The sequence below is a fragment of the Scomber scombrus genome, chromosome 21 (assembly GCF_963691925.1).
Source record: "Scomber scombrus chromosome 21, fScoSco1.1, whole genome shotgun sequence".
Classification (NCBI taxonomy): domain Eukaryota; kingdom Metazoa; phylum Chordata; class Actinopteri; order Scombriformes; family Scombridae; genus Scomber; species Scomber scombrus.
The window spans coordinates 19723002-19740989 of record NC_084990.1 but is presented as its reverse complement, the minus strand read 5'-3'; the positions used below and the strand labels follow the sequence as shown (position 1 = coordinate 19740989).

The 17988-nt window shown below is 39.7% G+C and overlaps 1 protein-coding gene across 1 annotated transcript in view; it reads right to left on the bottom strand.

Annotated features, from left to right (window-relative positions):
- ttyh2 (tweety family member 2) overlaps positions 1 to 17988 on the bottom strand; it is a 59341-nt gene that overhangs the window by 39583 nt on the left and 1770 nt on the right. The window contains exon 2 of the mRNA XM_062443272.1: positions 4022 to 4194. Within this exon, the coding sequence (XP_062299256.1) occupies positions 4022 to 4194 (173 nt within the window). The remainder of the gene's footprint in view (positions 1 to 4021; positions 4195 to 17988) is intronic.

Sequence of the window (17988 nt, the reverse complement as noted above, 5' to 3'; positions counted from 1 at the left end):
CAGAGGGAAAGGAAGCAAAAGAAGAGGGGAGTAAAGTGAGGGTGAAAAGAGGTAAAGGAGTTGGACTGAAGAGATTAAAATGAAGCCAGTTTTCCTGTTCTCCAGTCCAATATGAAATCTACTGGGCAATCACATCCATCCTTTGGCATATCCAGTAGACTGACATAATCAAAGTTGGGAATCAGATGAAGGGGAGCTGATTTCCCGCAGGATGTTTCCTCCGACTTCATTCATCTCACAATATTAAAGTCTTACAACTTATCAAGTCGCGCCACGTAAGCTCTTTAAATCTACTCCAGACCAAAAACGTGCAGTCTAATGGGATTACCGTAGAGCACTATTTGAGATAAAAAATAATAATATATGAAGACGTTTCATATTTTATAGCAGTAACATTATTTTTTACAGTGTATAACGTTACAAAGCATGGGCCACTTCACAGGAAAAGAACATGCTTTTGTTTGGAGGGTAGAAATCTTGCAAAAGGGTTTACATCATCAACAATTTGAGACTTTATTTATTTCTCCGTTAGCTGTATGGACATAGTTACAAACAAGCAAAGAAGAAAAGTTTTTAAAATCCAAAACAGAAAGCTCAATTCTTGAACCAGATTGTACTGGAGAAAATAGTCTGAAGAAGGAAAAAGAAAGAGAACTTTTATGAGTTGTGTCGATCTGAGAACAACACTTTGGTGAGACTTGGTGAGAATGCCTTCAGGAGAATCTCCTAAGAAAAAAATGAAAACTTTAATCGTTTCATCAAATCCTCCCCAAACAACACTTGTTTACGTTCAAGTGACAAAGGCAGACAAAGCCCTCTAGTGGCGGTAGGACTTGGGAGGAAGTAGTGTGACATTATTAAAAAGGCACAAAGTCTGCAGAGGGAGGAGGGACGGATGGCTCAACAAAACGATGGACTTTAACACGGGAATGTCAACAGTGGCTTCTTTCAACCATCACCAGAGCTGTTTCCTAACCATTGCCAAGTGGTTATTATTGTAACCATGACGATGAAAGTCCCCCAACCTTAACAAAGAAGCAAATCTAACCCAAACCTCAATGTTTTCCTAAACTTGACCAGATAGCTTTTGTGCTTAAACCTATGACTAAACCTTTACCACAGGAGTGTAAGATGAGAAAACTGTGTGTGTCGTTCTGGAGGTGGAGAACCAACAACATATTTTTGGCATTCAATTTGGAAGACTCCTCTGCTGCTGCTTGCATTTTTTACGCTTCTAATTTTGGTTTTGCAACATACATTTTTAAAGTGCGGAAGTCTGCCACTTTTTAAGTCATTCTATGTTTTTAAAAACTGCCCATGAATGATTAAATACCACATAATGAAGACTGGTTGAGTGGATGGGAACAGAAGCCATTTGCAAGCCCTGACAGAGAAAATCCACTGAATAAATGTATGCAGCATCAAGCTGAGTGTCATATAGTTATTGCTTCAGTGCTGTTTTTACAAGTAGTGACTCAAAGGTATTCTGACATACCAAATATTTATCAACATGCTTCTAGCGGCCAGCATTTGGATTTGAATTAGTATAAATTTAATATTTTTTAAAAATTCTTTGATGAGGCATTTTTGTGAAGAACATTTATTTTCCATCTTTTTTCACTTGCACTTCAGTAAATTATTTCCAGTAGATATGGACAGTGGCTCCAAAATATGACAAAGTGGAAAGGGGATGTAAATCATTAGTGTGATTTGAACCTACAATTGTTCCAGGAGTTTTTCCACAACCATGAAAACCCAGCATATTTCTATCTCACAGTGAACTTTGTCTTTTTTTAAAAAAAAGACATACAAAAAATGCTTGAGGCTCAACTAATTTAATAATGCCCACTGGCTGCTAAACATGACTGTCACATGGTTGAGAGAGACATCCACTCATCTAGCACAAGATTCAATTAGTTACTTTGTGGGAAGAGCACATCTCATTGAATGACTTAATAGCTACTATTTGGTGATGTAAGTGATGATGACTATGCTGCAATACTGCCTATGCTTTTTGGGTAACTTTATTACAGGCTATGAACTGAACTTTGCCCCTAAAGTTTGAGAGTTGCAATGGTTAATGTTTACCAGCGGCAGGTGTTGCTTTGTAAGTCTGACACAGCTGCAGAATGAGCTGATGTTAACAGCTTGTTCTGAATAAAAATAATGAAATGCTCCAGGTTGTGTATGTACTAGCTATAGGCAATAATACTAATGTCATTAATCTTTACTGCAGCTAAACATTATGTCATTTCACATCAGAAAAGTTTTCAGCTCGACATATGATGAGATTCAGCTGCCTCCAGCCAAAACAAAGCAAATTTACTGCACCGCTCCTCTAATGTAAAATCTTCAGGGAAACACCCAGCCAGATATGATCTCATAAACAAGGAAACATCTCTCCTGCTCTCACATAAACCTCATACTAAACAAAGTCTATTTCCTCATGAATACGATGTGATAATTACGATTGAAATTCATCACAGATTTCCTGTGGTGTGACGGTGACGCACGATGTGGACTAATGAGACTAATGAAAAATGTTATTAGTAACCTGTAACCTGCTCTCCATTATTAAGGTTGCATTACCCACCCAGCTACGTAAACATGGGTTTTTTTATAGAAGCATAATAAATGGGCAGCACTTCATAAACTTTACAGTCTGCTAGGTTAGGCAAGCATCAAGCTGGTGGAAATGTTATTTACAATTGTTGGAAAAGTTTGAAAAGCCTATTATTTTTCCAGAGCAATACACAATTACTTATATGTATTTTATATATTACTTATATATTTTGATAATATTCCTATCAAAACTTGGAAAGTGTGTGGTGGAATATAGTCAAAATATACAATAAATCAAATGCATATAATATTGCAAAGCTCTTCTTGCTTCTCTGCCTTATTTTCTCTTTTTTTATTTTATAGCTGTTAATCCACACCTACAGTAACACAGAATACTTAAAGCTACTCAACAGAGAAATGATTGCATTTTTGTCACATTAGTTATTTTACATAGCAACCTATCTTCCTACATGCCATTTGTTTGCAGACTCAGTTGCTGCACCCTATCCAGAGGTTCAAGGTGTTAAGGTCAAGAGACTTGTCACAGGCAATAATGCTGTGTATTGTCAGCAGAATATTTATAATACACCCACATGAGGATGGGTTGCCTGACAGCAATGATATGGTACTTGAGAGTCAGAACACAAACAGGATATTTAGTTTACACCGCTGTGAACTCATGGCTTCTGAGTTATCAGCCAATTGTCTCGAAATCCCGTAAAACCACCAGTTATAGCTTCCTAAGGAGTTGTTTTGAAAATTTCATGTCCAGACTGAGAAGACCACTCCCTGGAAAAATAGCAAAAATGTTCACTCTTTTGGGTTCATTTTAAGTTTTTTTTTGTTTTTTTTAAAACCAGACATCATACAAAAATGATGCAAAGGTAAGATGGTATCAGAGAGATTTCATCCACATGAATGACATCAATGTCTCACAGATGGAAAAGAGACTTAGCAGAAATAGATCAAAGACTGATCTCATCAAAAGGGGGGAAATAAAGAAGGCTGGCTATGGCACTGTGAACCCAAACCACTCGTACTTGCAGAACTGCAAATAGGAGCTGGACTATTTCAAAAGAGAAGCGGATTGACAGGCATGTAGACCAAAAAGAGAGTCCCTGAATGTCTTAAGAATACAAATTGGCAAACAGAGACAGGCAGACAAATAGATTAGCAAACACAGTAGACAGGGGGGCACACACACACATACAGTATTTGGACTAATATTCAGGGTGTCTCTTGACTATAAGTTATGGATCTTCTGTGAAAATAGACAATGTGCAAAGACAGAGTGAGAGTCTGTGTAGTGAAAACCACTTACAGCTCTCCCGTTAGGAATACAGAGTGACCAATAAAGAAAACTGGGAAACATACAGAATGGCAGGCCTCAACTGTGTGTGTGAGAGCACTATCATCAGCAATTAGTCATAACAGCTTGTCTATGTGTTGACTTCCTCACCATGTGATGAGGCCGGCAGCAACGGCGGACCAGGTTACACAACAAGAGTTTGGCTTCTTACTCTCCTCCTCATCGTCTTTGCGGCAGCAGCACAGGCAGCTCAGGTAGATGGCCAGGCATAGCAGGTTGAGGCCAAGCCCTGCAGCTGCCACACAGCCCAGGAATATGAGAGACTGCAGAGGGAGAGAAGAAGAGGAGAGTTGACATGATGCATTTGAATTAGAGACATAAAGTGGTATTAGATCTCATGTTTTGCCTCGTGCAGTGAACAACTATTTTGACCTGGAAAGTAGACTTCTAAGTGACTTAGAATAACACTTCCTGACATAAAGTATTTAATTTTTAAAGACGGAAATATTGAGCCAAATCAAAATAAATAATTCCAAATTAGAAGTTGTAGAATATTTTAGTTTCTGGGACTTTGGCCTAGTTGACTTTCCTGTTAAGGAAAATCAAGAGCAAGTATAATATAAAGACAGTGGTGGCAAGCAGGTAGCTCCCGGTCTGCAAAGTGAAGCCTGAGTGCTAATGTTGCTCTACTGGATGTGAGATGCTAAATAGATGACAGCTGCGTTGCTAACAACTTACCTACGTCAGTCATCTGTGTTTGTCAGATTATCATTATTTCTGCTCTCAACTAGGCAAAAAGTGCTCCTACTTTCCATTAGGTTTATTACTATTAATAAACTGTTTTCAAAGCATTGTCAGGTAACATCGTCAAGGGCTCTAATAATATGACAACACTGTCTTTACTTTGAGCTCAAGCCTTAACATGGAGCACTGAACAACATAGTTACCAGTGTTAAAGATTATGTTGCAATGACTGACCAAGTCATTTTACCGTTAGGCCATTTTCACAACTGTTCCTCTAATAAAATTTCCCAATGAGAGGATTTCATCACATAAAATGCTGTCAGAAGCTTTCCTTTTCAACTCTGCAAAACGTATCTCTATTTATGGCATCGTAATGTCAATGGCGATGTTCTGTGACTAACAAATCATTTCAAACTGAGGTTAACAGCTTCTGTGCAGTAATAAAGACACAATGAATATCTCGGCATCAGCCCCAGAAACAAGGCCAGCTGCACTCTGGGAGCCTGTTATCCTCCTTCCAAGCGTCCCCTGCCTCCAGTTGGAGAGCAGACACCTCCTCACACATCTCTGCAACTACTTCTCTCCCTCTCAATTTTCCTCCTTTAGCCTCCATCCCACCTTCTGCGATAGATGGAACGTCGTGACAAAAATAGCAACAAGACTGTCCTAACAGCCTCAAATGAATTCTGCATCCATCTGTGAGCAGATGGGTTTATTCAAGCTCTGCACCCTCCCTCCCTCTCCCTTGCTCTTCCTTTCTAGTTTTCTGAAATCTTTTTGGTGCTGAGCCATCTGCTCCCATGCTGTGATGTCATGTGTCCCACAAGATGAGTAGTGGGATTAAAATCCAAAAATTAAAGAATATGCAAGAGTATGCCAACGTTTGCCATAAAAATCAAAGGTAAATTGAAAAAATACTCAAGGAACTTGAAAACAGCATTTTAAGTCTTTCACATGCCAAATGTACTAATATAAGACAAAAATGCAACTGCAAGACATAGAATTATCATCATTACAATTTTACTTATTTTTTGTGCCAAGTATCTTCCATTTTATAATTTTCTCCCCTCCCCTAAAAACAATCTTTTTCCTCTCCCCAGCTCCATCTGTTGGGGTGCAGTGCCTCATCTTGTACCATTTCACAGCTACATGCCTTTCATGTAAAAGGCCACGCATCTGCTGGCAAAAAAATAAAATGAAATGCTGAAGTGTCAAGGGAAGGACAGGGCAATCAAAGAAACAACAGAAGGTTGAGAGTTAGAGACTTCATTCATTGACTCCTCAGCTTTCTCATATTCCCCAGTGGTGGATAAAAAAGGTATAGAAATTAGTGGAAATTTGGCACTGCAGTTTAAGAGATGGGATCGCAAATGTGTTAATGGGTGTGCTCAGACAGATGGATGGATGCGCGCACCAAGGTGAGACAAAGAGAAAGAGAGAGAGAGGGAGAGCTCCTTGTCTCAACTGAAGGAGGGGAGGGGTTTGGAGTCACGAGCGCCGATGTAAACTGGGTGTAATTGAGGTGAAAACAGTAATGAGATGGAGATGCGGGGCGCAGGTGGATATCATGAATATGGGGGATGGGTGGGAGACACCATAGGCAGAGAATGTTAGACAGAAAAGAAAGGGGTTGGAAACTCCTGCTGAACGCGCAAACGATGGGCCACCCAGCCACTCGAATCGTCATGGTAACGCGCAGGTTAGTTAGCGACGGGGAGGGAGGACGAGTGAAAAGGCGAATTATCATAGCCTATTTGAATTAAGCAGCATGTGACAGGCCTGCTTAAATTGCCATGCCCCTGTCTTGTGATTCCCCCCGCAGCCTGGCAAATGCTTGGAAAGGAGAGAATGTGGCATAAGGGGGAAAACCAGTGAGCAAAATGGTAGACAGTAAGAGGCTTGACTGGGGCTGCTTAGAACGTCAAAGGAATAAACTTTGGTCTATATGATCTTTTTGTGGTAGGTCATCATGTTTTGGCCTCTAAATCCATTGTGTAATTTAAAAATTGCATGGGTCTTATGAAGAAGCTCATAAATGTATACTTTTTACAGAAGCATTCATTCCAAGACTGCTTTTAAAACTGTTATGGACAACAGTCCTTACTTTCTTTCTCTCTACCTTCTCTTCTCTGTAGTAGGGCACAAAAATAATGGCTTCTGAATTATGTAGCATCCATTCAGTGGAAAGATGCACACAGAGACTGTACATACACAAAGACACAAAGATGCACACACCACCAACCCATTTTAGAGCCATCACTTCCCAAGTGCTCCAACCTTCCATTAGGTTTAAAAACACCATTTATCTTTTACCAATGTGTGCACACATACGCTCTTTGGTAAAATCAAATTGGCAGGTCTGACCACTTAATAGCTACCTAAATTAGGTCTGAGTAGTTTCCCATAAAAGCAGACCCGATATGTTAACACCCTTCTCCTTACTTACTCATTCCTAACTCGAGAGGCCTACTCCAGTGTCTTCTCTTTTTTGTTTCCCTTCAATTGTCCCTGTAGACGGGGGGTGGGGTGAGCAGGAGGCTGCAGGCAGTGACATAGGAAAAGAAAGGAAGGAAGATCTAGCTGAGCGGAAAGGCAACCCCAGAGTCTGGAGGGAGTAGAATGGGAAAAGATTTTTAAAAAAATAAGAAAAAAAAAGAAAAAAGGGAAATAGAAAAGACAGTATGACAGAGTGATTGAGGGAATTCTGTAGGTAATGAAAACAGTGAGACAGCAGGGTGTGGATCAGAGAGAGTGAAGACTGAGGAAAGAGAAAAAGAGGGGTGGTGGAGGCATGAATGATAAAGTATGTGTTTGCACGTGCCTAAGACCATAATGGGAGCACATAGACAAACACAGAGCTACCTCATCCCCATGGCTACCTCAGACAGACTCTTCATTACTCATTGCACAGCCCAGTTTCTCTCCCATTACAAGCCCATTGTAAATGGCTTAGCCCTGAGGCTTGAACATTGCATAATGTTACGACTTTCCCAAAATAGAGAGCAAACCTAAGAATCTGATTGTTGAATGTACAAAAATGAACACACACGTGTGTGACCTGACAAATCAGCTGTACTGTAAGCTCTGAACCAAAGGATGACTAATGGACTAATTTAAGGTTGACAGTGCGGTGAACTCAAAGATAATACTGTGATATTAAGCTGAAGATTTTTGTAGAGAGCCATCTGTTACTCACAAATACTCTCATGCAGCCTCTGTATGAACTTCACAAAATGCAAAGTCAATGCTTTACAGAGTAGATCCAATGACATAAGTGCTTAAAAAAGTAAAAAAAAAAACAATCCAAATGATTGATTGATCATTGTAGTCATCTTTCAAGCAAAAGTGGCAAACATTTACGGGTGCCAGCTTCTCAAATTTGATGATTTGATGCTTTTATTTGCCATATGTGATAAACTGTGGAAAATCATTTTGAAGCAAACCAAATAAACTAGCAAGTAAGTGTATGTTTTGAATATACAAAGAAAAAAATGCATTTGTATACTAAAGAAGGATAGAATAAACAGTAAGTGGCATACACACACACATACACATGACCACACTTCTTTAGGACCAAGGGAGTGACATAATGAGGCAGTAGTAGCCTGGAGCAGAAATGATCCACAGGGCATTGGGTGAATCATTTACACCCCTCGACTCCCATCAGAGGTATGATGAAAGCCAATGGGAGGATGACAATACAGATGGAACTGTCAGATAAATGGTTGGTGTTGCTGTAATGGATCTATTAAAATCTTTCAGAAAAAAATATAACAAATACTTTTAAAGATAACATTTCATACAAGTGGTCTAAACATAATAGCTGTATTATTGCTTAACATCCAGTAAAGCACTGAAAAATAAACCCCAGAATGCTCTTGTGACTACTAGGATACAAAAATCAATATTGAGTAGAATCTGTGCAGCTCCAGAGCATGTTTGTGGTGCGTCTTTCTCAAATGCGAGAAGGAAAATGTGGGAGGTATAATTCAGGGGTAAGATGTGAAAGTCCATATTAAAATTTCCACAGTCACGCAACTTCAGCTTCATTTTGTCAGAGGAACAATAATTCTTTGCAGAAAATCTTCCCAGATGCTGTACATCTTAGTGACGTTAAACAAGTTTTTCCCCCAGAAAATCTGACCTGAATACACACATCTTGATGAGCACTCCACTGCAAAAAACAGTGCTTTACTGGAGCAGAATGGAAAAGCATGGAAAGAAAAGAGGATGGAGGATGAGCTGCACGTCAAGACAGATGCAAACTCACAGCAGTGTAAGTGGTATATAGTTCGTTCCTTATGCCGAGCGCCCATTAAAAATCAATTTTTAATATACAAGTAGTGGCCATAATTAATACATGGAGACGGAAAGTACCTCCATCTGTTACACTGCATCTGCTAAGCAGGACTAAGTCATCTAACAGTGGAATTCCACAAGCTTGGAGCAGTGCTAAATGCACACTAAGCGGTATGAAGTGTCTTCCGCAAGCATGCCTGCTCCACAGCAGGTGGCAGACAGCTGTGTGTAGGTGGAGAAGGTCTCCAGGCACAGTGTGCATTAATGTACGATATGTGTGTGTGTGCATGTGTGTGGCCTGAATGGACAGTGACATTCCTTCAACTTGATAGAGGTTAAACGAGTGTCAGGTCAGTTAGAGGAAGAAGAAGACAAGGATGAAGAAGGAAATTCCACCTTAAAAGTCAAAGCATAGCGGGCAGCAGGAGCCTGATATTGCTGTTGTATTACAAATGGTTTTTACTGTTTTACTAATCTTTAAATTATTGTAATTTCCACCTCTTTTTTTAAGGGGTATTGCAGCAATTTAGTATTGCATATCCATAAAGTCGGGGGACTCACAAGAGCCAGGTTTTATGATGTCCTTAAGAGAGTTTTATTCCCAATTATTATTATGAGTCAAGCTGCAATTATGCTAAATGGTAAAAGCTCAAACCCTTCACCCCTAGTTTGTAAGACATTGTGTATGACATCATCGGGGTTATTTTCTCAATTTAGTAAAGCTCCCCCAGAGTCTAGAAGCCATTATAAAAATGTTTTCACAAGCTCAGACAAAAAAACAAGAGAAATCTAGAATTCTTATTGAGTAGGAGCCACAAATGATTTCTTTCTTTGATATGTTTACCACATTGCACAGTATAATACAGCACTTTATATAATTAATTTGTATCACCGTGAAGCGTTGTATGAGGGCTGCCAAGTGCCTTGAGAAATAAAGGCCAAAATGGCATCACTATGAGGTAAAGCCCCTCTCCCCACAGATCAATGGAGCTGTTCGACTCACTGTCTCCACACCACTGCCTGCTCCACTCTTGACACTTGGCTGAATTCCCCCAGGGTCCAGGGGTCTTTCCGGCACAGTGCACTCGGCTGGGCCTGCCCATGTTCACAGCTGGGACGCCATTAAGTCCCAGTAAAGCGACCCATTGGTTATGGATGAGAGGAGGGAGGAATAGGGAGTAAGAAAGGGTTTCATTGCTAAATGATCTTTCGGATCTGTTATGCTGCACTGCTTTGTTTTTTTCCAAGAATTTACCATGACCAATTGGAGGTCTCTGGAGGTTTGTGATGTGTAGTCCTTGCTAATTTCCCCAAAAAACAATTTTCATCTTTTGGAAAAGAGGAATGTTTAGCTTATTCCTGTTGTTTCACAGGTCTCTTTCTAGTAACTGCTTCTCCATGCAGGCCATGATTACCAGGACTTCTTTGGAGTGCAGTGAAGCATATTATCTCCCTATTTCTTTAACACCCTCAGTGAACCCAAAGCTCAAACCCTTCCCTGAGGGGAGTCAGGAGTCATAATTTTGATGCTACAACTCCACAACAAAGGAAACCCTACCTCACCCCCGCCCGCTTCGATGGAAGAGCAGACTTTCATTGTTGTTTCTGCTGGAGGGGAAGTTGGCTGCGTGAATCTGCTTGCCCCAGTTCATGCAGCTTTGGTGAGGGGGCACATACATTTGATCTGACCTGCTCAAGAATCTTATTGTGCTCTTAATCATCAAATTATGCAACCAAGGAAATCCAGAGAAATATCAATGATAATAAACTCAGCACCATGCTGTCACATCCTCTTTATGTGTTGTTAGATCAGCAAGAGGGATGTTCATGCTGTCTTATCAGTACAGACCTCAGCAATACCATCTACCCAATCAGGTGATGATAATCACTGGCTTCAAGCACTACAGAGACAGATTGAGGTTAATGACCTTCTGGAGAGCCAGAGGGGGCATTGTGAGTGAATTTTTCTGTATGAATGCATGAAGGAGGAATAAGTAGATTGTTGCATAGGAAAAAAAGAGACATCACTGCTGCTACAGAGGCTATACACTGAGGTGAATCACTGTTTTAACAATAAGGATACGCAATTGTTCACACAAACAGGGAGCAGCTGAGGTGGGACAACAAGCTTGGGAATCAAGAACGACAGATTTGAGATTGATTTTTTCAAGGAGGCAGCAATAGGAGTTGGTAAATTTCCAATGCAATCAGAGTGGTTGTGATAGCTCAACAGATAATGGATTTCAGCCCTTGGCATGTATAATTTTCCTATTCTATCACACAAACTAGAAACAGCCAATACAACAGCGCAGCATATGCAGTCAGTTGTAAATCATCTGTAATCAGTAAAATTTAATAACCCGTAACAGCAAGGGCTGAGATGTGAAGATGCAATCAAATAGTTTAGAAAATTAACAAATGAAAAAGTGTATACTTATACTTTAATTAGTGCAGTGCAATCGACATTATCCTTTTAAATGTAATTATCCTTTTTTGATTTTATTCTCGTGACTTGACACAAATCCTCAGTCTTCCGCATGTTAGCAGCTCTGACACATGGCACTTAAATTGGTATAGAGAGGTCTAAAATCAATGAACAAAGAGGCGAGGCTGAGGGAAATGCTGATAAGGGGGAAAAAAGAAGAAACACAGGGAAAACAAAGACAACAGAAGAAAACCCCAGAAAGGTCTGGAGGACTGTTTAGATGCGCTCGGGTGGAACATTTGTTCCCTGGGAATCTCGGTATGAAAAGCTACTGAAGCAGAAAGTTCTGAGTGTGTTAAGAGTGTGTGTATGTGTTTGCTCCTGTAATTGAATAGTATGTCTGTGGCTTGTTCATTTAACCCCATATCATTCCAGGCTGCAGTAATAGCTAGATGAAGTGCTTTCAATGGGAGCAAATCTGACCTGAACATTAAAGTGATCAGTGGTGAGATGTGAAAAGTGGATGTTGTCTTGTCAAGGACAAATGATACAGACAAAACATCTGTACTTATGTATAGAAAGTGTGAGATCACCTACAGTAGATGCCCATGTTGTTTATGCTAATAAAATCAATTTATTTTTGAATTAAACTGTGCAATTAGTGAGTATCTAATGCTGTCAGTTCTATACAGTGGGGGTTACCTGAAGTCCTCATTGTTTCTAATCTTCAAAACAAAAGCTCCTAGGACTGGGTTTAAGAAAATTGATCTGATTCAAATTGATCTTTGTTCAAATTTCCCGATATCAATTCATAAAATCCAAGATCAATCTTTTAAAATACGTCTTTTCCTGTGGATTATAAATCGAAATGCAGCCAGACGTCTGCCTTTAAGCTTGGCGATGCCTTCAGTGGAGCAGCTCCCACCGTGTTCGGTGAGATCTGGCCACGAGATCTCTCTGTGCATGAGATTTTGTTGTGCAAGATCTTGTGTCCAGATCTTGTTGAACACGACAGGACCTGCTCCATAGAAGGCAACGCCAAGATTGTAGCACAACGTTTTTGTGAGACAACCAATGCACAGCATATGTTTTCCTGAGGTATCGTAGATGTTTACATTACAGTAGGTATGTTTGTAGCTACCTTATTTACACTGGCCTGTTGATTTAATTTAAAGTCTAAAGCTGTTGTTTATATACTGCACTACAGGAGGAAGGAAGAAGGAAAGCACATATCTGGTCACGCAATACTCACTGACAGTAGAGTGCACTATATTGTGTCGACTTCTGTAGTGTGTTAAATAAAAAACACATTCATTTAACTGCTTACGGGTCAATTCTTAATGTAAACATTAATAATTTAAAAATGTATCAGGTAGAGGGTTTCTTGTACAATTTACAGCACACATTCTCTGAGAATCTCTTTCACATCCAAGCAAAATGGACATTGTAAGTGAATATCGCAAACCAAATCGATATTAAATCAAAATGGGACCTTGCGAATTAGACTCACATCGATTCGTGAAATCCGAATCAGAAAATCTGAATCGATACCAAGCCTTAGTAGCTCCTGTTGTTTATGACTGTTGACAGCCTAACTACTAATTTTATGGTGTTTTCTGTGCTAAGCTGAGAATTCATTGAGCACTGACAGATATTCATCAAACATTGCTGTCAGAAATGCATGTTTTTTTCTATCAAAAGACCTCATCTGTAGTTACATCGCTCTGATACAGTGGCTATTATGAGATCAATCAATGACCAGCCAAATAAAATGGAAAAATATTTCACATTTAACATTCTTCCAGAAAATAAAGGTTTTACATGGACTTGCTTTTAACATAAAATGGAAGTATATCATTTTAAAAATGTGTATGCAAGACATTTCAGCATAATTTCTTAGAAGTTCTTTTGAAGAAGCACCTCAGTTAATTATTTTAGAACAGAAGCAATTATATTCCTCTTTTTTTAAGAGATATAATTGGCCCAGCTAATGACAATAATGAAGACCAAAAGACTGAAACACACAGAAGCATATTTGTGTTCACTTTAATGTAGTCTTTTTTCTGCCACACTTGTTCTCTCTGCATTACATTGAAGATCTAGCATTATCTCCATCAAACATGTAATAAAAGCATTATTATGATCAGAAATTCACCCATACAATGTTGTGAAATTATACTGTTTGGATAATGTCTCCTGATTTTCTGAATGGGTGTGGGGAACAGCGGAAGGGAACCAGAAAGCACTTGACACAAACTTGCTTGGGTCACAAAACAGGAAATGGTAAGGGAAGTCAGATGGGTTAGGGACTGCTGACCTACACGTGATGTCTGATTCAACATGCATGCACACACACACATACACACACAAAGAAAATCTAAGCCCCCGTCCTATTTTTGGGTGAGCTTTTTCAGTTTGCAGTTTTTGCCCTCCTTCCATCCTCAAGCCCTCGAGACAGAGAGATGAGAAGCAGAGAAACACACTTCCCACATCACAAAGACTTGTACGCTGTGGAAGACTGAATGATTGCGGAGGAGATCAGAAGATTGTCTCAGGAGCATGTGCATCCCAAAAGAAATCATCGACATGGGGAACTTTCCACAAGACTGATGTGTCACTTTCTCACTGACTGTTGGATTGTCAAGTCAACCGACTATGAAACTTCAGCAATCAACAATCATGCCCACTTCACACAGCAAGTAACAGTAGGAAGACCAAGCTCTGTTTTTCATTTTTCACCAACTATTTCCATCACTTTTCTTGTGTACAACTGAGTGCAACACCATGAATATCTTCAAAGAGTGACTGTCTAAAGTTACCTGTTTGTCCAGAGTTCTTGGAAAGAGATCATCATGGAGGTAGACAGAGGCTATGAAGGCAGGCTTTTCATTTTGCTTTCGAGTATGACCATTCAAAACAGGTATACTGGGACAACACATTGTATGATCTAATTCATTTCAAGCATACTGAATGCAGCACTGGGTGAGATTTTCCGAAATATGTGACCGCAACATTAAGAAGAGTTGCTTGTTTATTGTCAGAAGACAGAAATTAAAGGAAGAGCTCTGGTCAGGTGAATCAGCTTACAGACATTCCAGTACTGACAACACCAGTGTCCAACAGAGGGTGGGAAACTGGGAAACCGACACACACACAAACACACACACAAACACAGAACAAAGTGAGAGATTGCGACCCCTTAAATTCCATCACATTTGATGGCCCGAAGCCAACAGAGGAATTCAACCAGGATTGCCCACACTAAAACTAGCCAATTACAATTCCTCTGACAAGGCATGTGGCCTGGGTTATAAAGGCTTCTCAATATTTTCCACTAAACATTGATTCAGCAACTCCTTCACAAAGGAGCAGACTCAACATTACATTCGATTGATTTTTATCCACTTACTATTAAACACTGCACAAGAGCAATGTAGTTAATCACCTCATAGTAGAAATAAAAAGGACTATATATAATTGTTATAAATTACCAGTGTGACACTTACACGCTTTCTCAGCTTTACAGTATGATTAGTAGCACTTAGAATACACAGCCAACCACATTTAATCGATTGAGTCACCTCATTTGCAACACTAACACTAGTCCTCAATAATTCACATATAAATCACACATATTACAGCAACTTCACAGCCATGCATGTACATCTAGGGGCAATAGATCACTTTTCTCCAGTTCTTCATTCCCTTTACTGGATATACAGGATATTGTCACCGCTGCTAATGCAGTTAAAACAGGAGGTGGTGATTAAAATTAAACCTGACAGCTCACAAAGAACAGGAAATGTAATGGCCTGAATAGCCTTACATCGACTTGCAATTGTGTCATTAGCTCTGGTGCTTTACAGAAAATTGTTCTCCAAAGTGGAAGCATGAGGGGTTTGTGTCTGTGAAAGAAAGACAAACGAGAGCAGGAGCGTACCTTCGTCAGAGTAACAAAGAGACAAAAGTCATTGAGAAAAAGAGTGGCTGATGGTTGCAGCGTGTGTTGTGCTATATGACCAAAATCTTAAAAGTAACTTCCAGATACATATCTCAGTATAGCACATTTTCTGAAAATACAATGAATAAATAGTTTACATAAAGTAACCACATGGAAAAGCCTGTTTTTATTACATTTTGAAATATATCTCATACATCTTGGTGATTCTTTGCCACATGGTGTGCCGTGAGCAAAAGCTTCTCACAACGTCTGAGTCTGGGGTTTGTTTTGAGCACTCGACTGTACATTTGTGGCTCTTATCCCTGCTTGCGTAGGGGGTAAAAGAGATTAGTAGTGTTTAAGTCTGTTGTGGGAACCAGTCTGTGGCATAATTAGCGATTCATCTCCAAACCAGGTCCATGCGACAGAAGTAGCCCCTTTTTTTAGGTACAAGCTCCTCGCTATGTCTTGGCTGGTTAGAGTTCTTCTATTCTATTAAAATTACCCTGTTCTGTGTCAAGTTCACTCTCCTCCATGTTTTTTGTATGTATGCCTTCATGCAAATTTCCCGTCTGTGCCATGCAGTAGAACGCAAAGCAATGTCCAAATGACAAAACATATTGCCATAAAGAGTATGACACAACAAAATAAACAATACCCAGGTAGCATACAGAAATGGGTCACTTCAGGCAATGATGCAGCACTGCTGGCCTTCTTCTGACCTGGACAAAATGGACGCGAGTTTGAAATGGCCCACATGTAAAATAGCAAATATGGCCCAAATATCCCAAATCAAATGTGGGCCCATTTTGATAAAGATGCAGTGCTCTGGGGTATGTGTATTCAGGGTGTGGGCCAGTTCTGCTCTATCTGTTTTTTCTTGGTTGACATACAGCATTGCTATGGCTTGCTTGTGGCCCACATTTGGGAAACAGTAGCAGACCGCCCAAGTGCCATCATTCCACACAGCATGTGGCAAATTTGCTATATATGGATAGAGCATAAAATGAAATGATAGTTGTTATTCTATTGTCAAATGATATATATTTTTATATTGCATATAGCCCTATTGTGGTGTTGGGGAATTTCCCATCCTTGGCTGACTGACTGCTTGTGGTTAATGGTTAGGAGGAAGTACTACACTCCTGCTGAGACTCAGCACCCTCCCCTCGCACCCTGTGGCCCTGGCTCTATACTTCCACTGTGCACCGGGGAATCGAAGCTGGCAGTACAAGACGAAAAAAATTCCCTTCAGTTTGCTTCTGTCTGTCTCTTCTCTGATACCTGCAACATAAATCTAGTTCTGTTGTACTCAAGTTAAAAGTAAAGGGCAGCATCACAGCTGAATGTCGAAGCCAATGTTTAAGCGCCTTAAGATGAAACTGGGCCATAGAAGCTGGCACTGATTTTTTTTAAAAACACAACCTCAAAATTCTCTGTAGAAATAAAGAGTTAATCATCTTTTTTTCTGAGACAGCCTGGACTCTCTGTAGTTAATGTTGCAATGATTTCATACTGACAAAGTATCACATGAAAACATGTATGTGTAAGAGGTTGCTCATTGTGATGAATCCTCTGCAAATGATCTTCTGATTTAGTTCCCCTCAGCTCTACACAAGCTTTTTAGTGTCTTTCAGATCATTATTTTGATTTTCAGTCATGCAACTTAAAGGCCATTTCATGATAGTGGCATCTGAGTGTCCGCAAGCCTGGAGCGTTTTTCATGCTGACTCACTAAGTGTATCTTCATCCACCTGTTTTCATGTGCATTTTCAATAACTGAATAAAAACCACCGTAAATTTGAAAAAAGTCTAAATTTTGCTTTTTGCTTGCTGATGTTGAAAAGTTGGTGTAGGTGCAATGGAAACATACTTCACAAATAAACCATGACGTATATGAAGCATTTTAATTAGATGCTTCTGCTCCACTTGAGAGATGAAAAATGCCGGTGGACAAAAACATGCAGTCTGTCTGGAGAGATGAGACAACTTTAAAGTTCCTTGATCCATGAAACAGACATAAATGTCATATTTCCATCATTTGGGCTTTATTTGGTGATCTTCTAATTACGTAACCTTGTTGAACCCAGCAACACCAACTGTTTATATAACTGAGACCAACTGCTATAGTTGTATAACAGTAGTGATAGTTGAAACCTTCATTAGCATTTTCTTTTAACAATACTATGGAAAATCGTTTAAAACTCGGGGACCATTTGGACGATGTGAATGTTGGATGTCTATATTAAACATAATTAAAGTCAAAACCAGCCCTGAATGCTTTGTTCACAACATCACCTGTACTTCCTCCTCTTGATGAAGTCAGATTGTTCCTGCATGCCCACAAACCAACGTCCATTCCACACTGTTTACGTTGTCCACATGCATATTTCGGATTCTGGCTCAAACATGTACAGATGTATTTCAGAGGTTCCCATTTTGTATATAAAACAAGAAAAATAAGTGAATTCTTACCACTACCATTTGATTACATAGCCTCCCAAGCTGCTGGAAGTCAACCAAGGGGCAGCTTTCAGCAACTAACCAATCAGAACAGAGTGGGCTCATCAGGAGGGGGGCGGGGGGGGCTTAAATAGACAGGAGCTAAAATGGCCTGTTTCATACAGAGGCTGAACTGAGGAGCTTGATAAAGGGCCAGTAAAAAATAACTAACAAGTTGTTGTTTTTTTTTAACTGTAAATCATGCAA